Source organism: Semicossyphus pulcher, unplaced genomic scaffold (assembly GCF_022749685.1).
Source record: "Semicossyphus pulcher isolate SPU_LCO1_2020_fin unplaced genomic scaffold, fSemPul1.0.p SCAF_5, whole genome shotgun sequence".
NCBI lineage: Eukaryota > Metazoa > Chordata > Actinopteri > Labriformes > Labridae > Semicossyphus > Semicossyphus pulcher.
The window spans coordinates 3,534,947-3,545,166 of NW_027211726.1; the positions used below are offsets into that span (position 1 = coordinate 3,534,947).

Here is a 10,220-nt window from a genome sequence, read left to right on the forward strand (position 1 = left end):
CTTTGAACATGATTTGTATTGTATTATAATCTACTAAGTCTTTAAATGTGAATACGTTTAGCTGGACAAATAATGGACTGGTTGGCTCACCATAGGGTTTCTTGCTTAGAATTCGTATGGCTCTCTTATGCAGTAAGAAAATAGAGTTTGTATTTTTATGCGTTTCCCCATACCTCCACACAGTAAGTCATGTATAGGACTATGAGTGAGTAGTACAGTGTGTTCAATGATTTCTGAGCTTTGTACAGTATTGCAATAGATTTAGACATTTTGGCTTTGACATGGTTTAAGTGTAATTTCCAACTTCATTTATTGTCAAGTATTACTCCTAAAAAACAATTTCCACTTCATTAACTTCCTGTGGGAGTTTGTTCCTCGATTTCCAAATGTCACACATTTAGTTTTTCCAAGGTGAAGAGATCATTTATCAGCATCAAACCATTTTTTTTATTATCTGTAGTTCTTTCTCCACAGTATCCAGAAGTTGTTTTAACTATATATATATAGATATATATATATCTATATATATATAGATATATATATATAGATATATATATATATAACTAGATATATGTCGGCCGGCTTTTCCCACCCTTTGATCTGCACCTGGCTTTTGTAATGAGCCCAGCGAGTTTCTCAGTTTAAGATTCTACTTTAGAGCATTAAAGCATTACATTAGAAGGACTTACTTTAAAACATTTGACCGTAAAACTTTAACTTAAAACATTTGACCGTAAAACTTTAACTGTAAAAAATTTGACCATAAAACATACTTTTTCAAACACACTGGAAAGATGTGTTCGACACTCCTCTTCCCTGGTTGAAGACATTTTGTCTGTCAATCATCGTGTTCTACCTATTTATGGGCTTTTCAGTGACAATTATTTTACTAAATATTGCCAGCAAGAAAAATGTAAAAACATGGAACATAGCTGATGATAATAGTTGTAGATGTTGTCATGATGAAGAAGAGGATATTATCATGTATTTTGGTATTGTCCCGTTGTTGCATCTTTCTGGCAGCAGGTGGCAGACTGGCTGGCTGAGCAGGCAATCCTTCTACCTTTATCCCCATTTCATGTTATTTGGGGCTTTCAAGATGATCAAAACATGTTTTTGAATATCTTTGTCGTGCTTGGCAAAGTTTAGATAATGAAGTCAGTCCAAAAGTTGTCTTTGAGAAGCTTCATTTTAAAGATTAAGGATTATTATCTTCAGGAAAAGCTGATTTTGAATAGTAAAAAAAGCGATATCCTGACATTATCAAAAGTCTGGGATACAGAGGAATGATTCTGATGATAATCTTATGCTATCCATGTCTTCATTTTTGGTTTCTTCTGATGTTAAAAGAGTGAAGAAACTTGAGAACTGGATTAAGGTACAAAGTATATAGAAAATGTTTGTAGATATGTATGTAGACACGTATGTATATACTGTTTGTTTGTGTTTGTGTATTTTGGTAAAAACAAACAAACAAAAACATTGCAGGCATGTGCTGCAGATAAATGTAATCAAGGACAATAAGAAAAGAACAGTAACAGTTTTTGAATATCTTTGTCGTGCTTGGCAAAGTTTAGATAATGAAGTCAGTCCAAAAGTTGTCTTGAACAAATAATAGGGCTTGCTCTGCGATTTCTTTGTCCTAACAGAAAGTCTAAGCCTAAGAATTCTAAGGAATTGCTGTGATTTTATTGACTCCTCACTCGGTGGAGTTCAGCTTCCTCTTCAAATTGTCACTGTTCTCCTGTCGAGACAAACAGTGAATAAATCTTACTAATATTGGTGTCCGCATGACGCAGAACATTAAAGCTTTATGGTGAACTGGATATTACTTCCTGTTAGCCGGCTGGAACCCTGACATACAAATGAAAAATACCACCACATGTTACATTTGATCAACATTCAGAATTTATGAAACAACAAAAATGGAAAATCTGTTCAGTGGGCTTCACAATCACTTATCCAGTTAATTGACTACTTAACAGAAATACAATGCAAAATATGCAAGACAAGACTATCACAGGTATTTATTCTAAATTCATCAGGAGATATAAAAAATGTGTTCCTCACCATTATTGTTTCTTCTCCAGATGAAGAGTCCAACAATGCAGACAGTCAGAAGGAGCAGCAGTCCAACGATGACTCCAGGAACAAGACCAGCGGGAAACCCTGAGGGAGAGCCTGCAATCAAAACAAACCATTAGAGTTCATTCACAGTGTTTCAACCTAACAAGCCTGACTGGTCTAACAAGTCTGAAAGGGTTTCCATTGTGTAAGTCCTGGAACTTATTCTTTTAATTTACCCGTTGGTGCTCGGGCCCTATTGTGTTTGTTAGGATTGTTATTATTCTTCACAATCCACTTAAATCCCATTTTGGAGGGGGTTACCATGCTCAAAAACTCATGAAACTGTGCAGGCACATCAGAAGTGGCTATAAATGGGATATTTTATGGGTCTCAAACACGGGCGCGGCAAAGTGGCTCAATAGCGCCACCTGGAAATTTCAATAAGGGGTCCCCATTGAGGTTACTTTCACCTTCATGTGCGAAATTTGGTCTAAAGATTTAGCATGTCAAGACCTACAAAAAAGCCTCTTGCACCCAAACCTAAAACCAAACAGGAAGTTCACAACGCCCAAGATCCAGCACTCTTACCTGTAGTATCCGGTCTTTATAAAGACAAAAGACAAGGTGTTAGCAGGCCGTCTAATAATGATATTATTGGCCAATTTATATAACCTGTTCACAAAGTATGACAATCAATTGTATCTGTGTTATCTTGGCACAGACGCAGCCATGATGATGGTCTGCTCTGAGAGCGTATTGAGTAGTAACGAGTACGACTGATGAGGATTCTCTTTGGGGGCTTTGATGTTACGTGTTGCCATAGCGAGGAGTTTGACTGACAGCCAGTCCTCCAATCATGACAATCACATACCAGGGAGCTTTTTGAGTCGTCCAATCATGATTCCCAGTTTGCTCTGCGTACATACTTGATAGTGAGACAGAAACTCGACAACATTGAATTTGATCATTTTATATTTAACAGCTAACATTCAAACTTATGAACACACGCAAGTCATCCAAGTCATCCAAGTCATCGTGCCTCAAGTCGAGTCTCAAGTCATTCATTTTTTGTCAAGTCAAGTCGCAAGTCATTAAAAAAAAGTGACTCGAGTCAACTTGAGTCCAAGTCACCAAGTCTCATTTATTTGGGCTTTGCAACCTGTAGTTGACAAGTTAGATGCCTATCATCCAGGATAGAGAGGTAGGAATCCTGTATCCACCCGGTTCTCAAAATATGGTCCCTTTTGGCTAAAAAACCCCAAAACAAAATGGCTACGGCCAAAATGCCAAACTTAAGGCTTCTACAGAAGCTAAAGAAGGGTTTAAAAACTAATCAGTGATGTCCCAGTGGCTTTGTCCACCTCTTTCATACAGTCAATGGTTACACTGAGACCAGCCTTACCTTCATTGCTTCTGATCGCTGCTTTGTCCAGTTTGGTGACATTGTCCTCCTTCACACCAGAGAGCTGAAACACACATTCGTACCTCCCCCAGTCTTCAGTGTTCACTGATGAAATGTCAAGTTCAACACTAGTCTGGAAGGATCCGTCGTGGTTGGGGAGGATCTCTCCGTGTTCAACATTTTCATAAAGCTCCTCTCCATCTTTCCTCCAAAACAGCACGGCTCTGTCAGGGTAGAAACCTGTAGCGTGGCAGCTGACTGGAGAAGAGGCAGTCTTCTGGAGGAGAGACACTGAAGGAAGCTCTGTAGGGAGGCAGAGGGAAACAGAAGAGTCTATACTGAGACTCAAGGATGGAGAATTTGTATATCCTACACTTTCATTTTCATTGGCATGCTGCATTAGAAACAGAAAATGCAACAGTACATTGGGTCCTTAATTCTACCTGTTCTCTGCAGATACGTCCTCCCATGGTGCAAGTACATCTTCAGCCTGCTGGGGAACTGGGAGGTGTAGTAGTATTTATGAGATTGTAATGTAGCTTTGTCAGCATCCCATCTGACTTTGGTGATGAAAGCCTGTGGTTTTGAAGCAGTCCATGTCAGTGTCTGCAGGTCCAATGCGATGAAGTCCTCTCCATCATAACCATACTGGCTAAAACCAACAATCTCTCCAGTCTCGTCATCCCACTCACAGCCACTCATGCTTTGCAAAACGTGGACACCTGACAGAGTGACAGAGACAACAGGAAAAGTGACACTCCAGCAAAGTTGGCTATTAACAGATGATATCACATCTTAACTACAGAGACAGACTGACCCACAGAACGCAGTTATTGGATGATGCAGCTAATTATCATGTGGTCGGTGCGGACGGCTAAACAACAGAGAGACTGCTGAGATCCTGACACAGCCCATATCCTCTAAACCTCAGAGCCAATGCAGAAAGGAAATCCAGAAGGGAACCAGAGCTGTCTTGATGATGAGCATTACAAGACTGACACTGAACGTGTCATGGATGCACATGGATATGGACAGGCCACAGCTGTGGGGGTTGGTAGTCACACTCTCTGCCCTTGGTATTAGCAAGGTACTGGGTTGCAATGCTAGCATACTTCAGGTAGTGAGCTGATGTGCAGAGCAGACTGTAAAAGAATCAGATTCAATTCCTGTCTTCAAACTAATCTACAACCTGCATGACCAGATCTCCAGCTCATCAGAAAGGTGAATAACAGGTATGATGGCTGACCTCTAACAAAGTCCACCCTGATGTGGGCATTGCTGTGAAACTGAACAACAAACAAGGATAGAAAAAGACCACTTCTGCCCTCATACAGTGTGACTTACCAAGGACTTAGACAGACTGACAGAGTATTACTCAGGAGCTGCTGTCTAACCACTAAGGTTTAAGAACCATTATATTTTATGGTCAGGACTAATAATGCTTTAAAATGAGAGTACTGTAAATAATACAGTCTTTAAATAGAATTAATAAAAGCTGATGCATTGTACTGATACTATTTTATACAGATCAAGTGGTAAAAACTAAATGACCAACACAGTAAGTCATCTGATTCAGGTCCAGAGCCTTTGCACCTACTGTGGTCATTTATCATCCATGTAAAGTGCAGTCCAGTCAGTCTCCTGTGTTGTTTTTACAGACAGATTATAAAGTTGAGTTTTATAAAGAAAATTGCACATTAAAACCAAAAGTTCAGTGTGAAGTTAAACGTACTGTACCTCCACTTTGATTGAAGCGTTGCATTAAGTCCTCAATGTTGGCTCTCATGAAGTGCTGGTTCCACAAACACTCCTGAGAATACCTCTCCTGCTGTTTTGGATCATCCTTTATTACTTCTTTCATCCAGTCCTGTTTTGGTTCTGCTGTCGTGATGTTGCTGTCACAGTATCCTATCTGCACTTCATCAACCATCGCGATACCCACAAACTCGGGAAAGTTTGGGACTCCAGAAGATGCAGTGAGGAAAAATTTCAGGGAGTGTTTGACTGTTAGACAGAGAAAGAGTTTTCAGCCTTTGGGTTGTCAAACTAAGGTGAAAAATAACAGAGCAGAGATTTGCTCTTAAAGATTATTTTGTCATCTGCAGGTGTCTGACTGATGATAATTGTATACAAAAAACCACAGCAGACATTCATCACACTTTCCTATGACCTGCTGTGGCCAAGCGGGCACTTTAAAGGCCCTGGAAACTCGGCTTCAAACAGCAAAAATGCATATATGATATCAGAGTTGAGTGAGTCATAAAGTATCCACAAAAATCAGAGTGAAAATAAATCACTAGAAAATCGTGTTGAAAATCGGCTCATTTGGCTGTTCAGAACATTTCTCAGGACTGTGTAGGCGTGGCAGATCCTGTGCTGATTGACACCTGCCGACGTCCACCTGACCGCGTTCTCATGGCAACTGTCAACACAACAATGGCGCATGGGGAAGGAAATTGTTTTCAGCAGCAGGGTAGAGGGTTTGTTGTACCACCCAGGTATGTGTGCATGTGCACATCATATCAAAACTATTGCTGTCAGGTGATTAAAATAATGAATCTAATTAATAACAGGCTTTGTGAGAAGCACATCACATGTAGACTTAGCCTCTTTCTACATGGTTATTTCTTACTTCCACACTTTCATTGTTCTCTCTTCTTCACCTCATTAAGTTTTAACTCACAAATGACTTTAATCTGATCACTTTGCTTCAGTCACCCCAACACACCTGCACCTGTGCTCTCTGCACCGCTACTGGCCCCGCTCAGTGGAGTTTGATAGACTTTTATCTCCTCATTTCAGTATAATATTGTGCAGCTTGCTGGAGGGAGATCGCCAGGGAGCTGAAAGTTTGATACTGAGCGCACAGCTGATATGGGCACAAAGATTGTTGACATTGCATATTAGAAGTGCATATGTATGCCGATGTCAGCGATGCGGAGCGGACCCTCTTTTGCCGTTAAAAGTAAACTGGTCCCGCTGTTGTTTATTTGGTTGCCAAGACTTCGCGAGTGATTGATGTCCTGTGACTCCTGGCACACACAGGCATGATGGGGAAGAAGGCGATCGTTAGGAAGCTAGTTGCAACAGGTATGTGCAGAGACGTTCAGGGTATGTGGACACGAGTTAGCTCAGACTCAGAGAGGAAGACTGATCACGAGCTGAGAAGTGTTATTGCACCTGTGAGGGCGGGACAACTGCGGTTGATTGGTTCAAGGAAATGTATGACATAATAAGTATCCTAACATAACCACGCCCAATTCAACCCCAATGTCAAGGAAGTTAACAAAGAAAGAATGGCAATAACTCGAGTTTGGATTTAAACTAATTTCTAAAACTTTTTAGATACTTACTAGTATGTACATAAGACCCTAAATTACACAGTTAAAAGGATTTTGTGGATTTGGGTTTACAGGGGCTTTAAGCAACAAACTCAATTAACTGCCTTTCTTTGCTCCATGTCAATTTTGAATTATATTTCATTATAATTTAATATGACGTTTACATTTTCAATGTAATCATTTCAAGTGGTTTCAACTATTTCCTCCGAGTAGTTTTTGATCAAACTCGATCTCTCCGCCCAGAGGAGCTTCTGCTAGAGTTCAACTTTTCCAAGAGTGAAACAATTTGTAGCTTAAAAGTCTATTCTTTGAGTTATTCTTTCCAACACCGAAATTCACAGTGTTCCGCGCTCCACAGCAAGAAATAATAAACATTGTCACAGAAACCAGATTAATGTTAATGTTCCTGAATGCGCACTGTCCCTGTTAGATAAATTAATAATCAGGGAGTGATCTTACCTGTCGATGCAACATCACAGAACAGGAGCAACACGAATACAATTTTCACAAACGTCATTTTACAATCAACAAGTAGCTAAGTTTGGATAAGTGAGAGACGGTCAACTGATTTCACGCTTTCTGTTGATACTTGGCAGCGAGCTGTGGGGCGTGTCTGCTATTGACTGAGACAAACTTTTTACATTTTCGTTTTTTAAATAACAATTCAAGTGTTTTATCAAATACTGATTACAGACCCGAAATAAATTACAGATTTCTGTATAAAACTACCGAATAAATATATTTAAAAAACTTTAGTGTAAAGCCACTGAAGTTGATAACCCATGTTCCCTTTTTTCTTTTCTTTTTTTTACCGTACTGACGGTGGCAGAAGGGCCCCAGAGAGTCTGTGTGAGCTGCCTTCGTGTTTAGAGTAGAGGTGCACCCGAAAACTGTTTAAAGTCTGTTTTGTGGAATTAAGGCCAATTTTAGCAATTTATTCCAACTTCATTCAGTATATTTTCCACTCATAGTATCATGTGTAATTTGTACTGTGAATGTATTGATTAGATTGTTATTGAATCAACATGCATCAGTAAGAAATGTCTGCTTTGCTCGGTGTGTTCTGATTGATTAGAAGAGTAAAATCAACATATATGTGTACTGATGGATAAAGGATAGATGTTATGGTGAAGACAAAGAATTAAACTCTTTTAAAAGTTTGTTTTGATTAAAGGTAATGTTTGATCTTCTTGTGACCTTTGAGTGTGTAAGATAAGTGCAGTGAAAGTGATAATGGAAAGTATTTAGAGTAATGATTACTGTCTGTCTGTCACTCTGTGTGTTGCTGCTGTCCAAGCAGGTCTCTCTTGAGAATGAGACCCCGTGTCTCAACGACATTACCTGTTTAAATAAAGGCTAAATAAAAAATAAATAAAAATAAAATGGAGGCGAAGGGACACAGACAGCTGGTGAAACAGGGAAGTATATTTAATCAAAATATCAGGACGATTAAATGTTGGGAAAACATTCCTTTAAGCTTCCTGTCACATAACCGTTTTACGTGTCAAAGAACACGAAGTCAAGTTTCACCAAGGTCAATCAACAGTTACTTGATCTCAAACAAAAAGAGTTATCAACATAAAATCAAATGGAGAATACGTAGAACTAAAGCTACATGGAATATGGTGAGAAATTCACTAAATACTTTCTGCAGCTTGAAAAAAGGAATATATCCAGGAAACACATGAATAAAATTTGGGTTGAAAATGAAACAGAAGTTACCAGTACAAATGATATTCTTAAAACAATCACAAACTATTATGCTAATATTTTTAATGATGAAGAAACCCGATCAGTGAATCTCTCTTTGCTGGATGTTTTGAAATCCTGCCCTCATCCTAAACTTACAGATGAACAACGTGTATTATGTGAGGGTCTTATTGGTGAAAGTGAGTTATATGATGCAATACATTCTTTTCACAATGGAAAGTCTCCTGGATTAGATGGGATACCTGTGGAGGTCTATAAAACTTTCTTTCCGGAAAGTAAGGAGGCTTTGTTATCCTGTTTTAACCTTTCCTTTGAAATCGGACAGCAGTCTAACTCCCAGAGAGAAGGGTTAATCTCTCTTATGCTAAAACATGATGCAGACGGCCAGGCAACAGATCCTGTGAAATTAAAGAATTGGAGACCCCTGACACTTTTGTGCTGTGATGCTGCTATATTAGCTCAATGTATTGCTCTTAGATTAAAGAAGGTTATTCAACATTTAATACACTTTGATCAAACTGGTTTTCTGGAGGGTCGATTCATAGAAGATAATATCTGGTTTCTTCTTGAAGTAATTGAATATTATGATAAGAATCAGTTGCCTGGTTAGATTTTTATAGCCGACTTTGAAAAAGCATGTGATACAATCAGGTGGAGTTGTGGCAAAAAAGGTCCCAGAACCCTCTTGTCAGCAACTTCATTTCAATCTCCAATAGGTAATGAAACATGGTTGAAAAACTCTTAAAAATAGGTTATAAAACTTAGTTGAAAAACTCTTTAAACTTCATAACAGTTGATCGTAAAACGTTAACTTTAAAACATTTGACCGTAAAACGTTAACTTTAAAACATTTGACCGTAAAACATTAACTTTAGAACATTTGACCGTAAAACATTAACTTTAGAACATTTGACCGTAAAACGTTAACTTTAAAACATTTGACCGTAAAACATTAACTTTAGAACATTTGACCGTTAAACCTTAAAGTTGAGCTGAAACGACATTTCGAGAGTATCTAGCTTCCGCATCGTGACGTATTTTCGAGTGAAACAGGACGTGCACGCGGGACATGTCATTGGAGGGATTTGATTTGATCGTTGATAAGTGGGCGTAGACAGACGTTCTCCACAGCGCAGTAGCTAGCTAACTGACCGAACGTTCTTGGTGCTCTGCGGCTAAATGTTGCAGATTGATTGGTTGAAATTGGTTGGTTCTAGCCTACGTAAGCACACGGGACATTTTTTTTTTACAGGAAGAAAAAAACAAAAAAAAGATTTTGATATAAGAATACGAAGGAATTGATTTTCTGTATTTTTTTTGGCCTATATTGTCAAATAGATGCACAATATTACCGGGGATGTGATCTAAAAGGATTAAAATGACATTTTTCATTTCACCTCGACTTTAACTTTAAAACATTTGATTATAAAACTTTTGATTATATAACTTTAACTGGAAAACATTTGCTTATAAAGTTTCAAAAATTTTTGGTAAATGGTAAAGTTGCAATAATCAATTCCTTAATAGTTTCTTAGTTTACATATTATCGATTGTCTTTGCCCTCTCAGGATGTTACCTTCTTTAAAACCTATGAAAAGAAACTCTTTAGATTTATTTGGGACGGTAAACCAGAAACAATTAAACGTAGCTCTTTGTATAATACATGTGAGAATGGTGGCCTTGGTTTAATAAATCTTTCG

At 38.4% G+C, this 10,220-nt stretch overlaps 1 protein-coding gene across 1 annotated transcript; it reads right to left on the reverse strand.

The window, feature by feature from the left end:
* Positions 1-522: 522 nt before the first annotated feature.
* Positions 523-7,357, reverse strand: LOC138609162 (major histocompatibility complex class I-related gene protein-like). The gene is made up of 6 exons (XM_069681799.1): positions 7,270-7,357; positions 5,207-5,473; positions 3,913-4,191; positions 3,470-3,772; positions 2,071-2,181; positions 523-1,854 (listed from the first exon to the last, which is right to left on the reverse strand). Exons 1-6 carry the CDS (start codon positions 7,325-7,327, stop codon positions 1,829-1,831), a joined length of 1,044 nt encoding a protein of 347 aa, XP_069537900.1. The 5' UTR covers positions 7,328-7,357; the 3' UTR covers positions 523-1,828.
* Between the last annotated feature and the right edge of the window lie 2,863 nt (positions 7,358-10,220).

Excerpts from the sequence above, each read along its gene's own strand:
- LOC138609162 (XM_069681799.1), bottom strand. The coding sequence starts at position 7,327 with ATGACGTTTGTGAAAATTGTATTCGTGTTGCTCCTGTTCTGTGATGTT. Across the intron at positions 5,474-7,269 it reads CTGTGATGTTGCATCGACAG|TCAAACACTCCCTGAAATTT; the intron begins GTAAGATCACTC and ends TCTGTCTAACAG. Across the intron at positions 1,855-2,070 it reads CTGGAGAAGAAACAATAATG|GGTTCCAGCCGGCTAACAGG; the intron begins GTGAGGAACACA and ends TTTGTATGTCAG.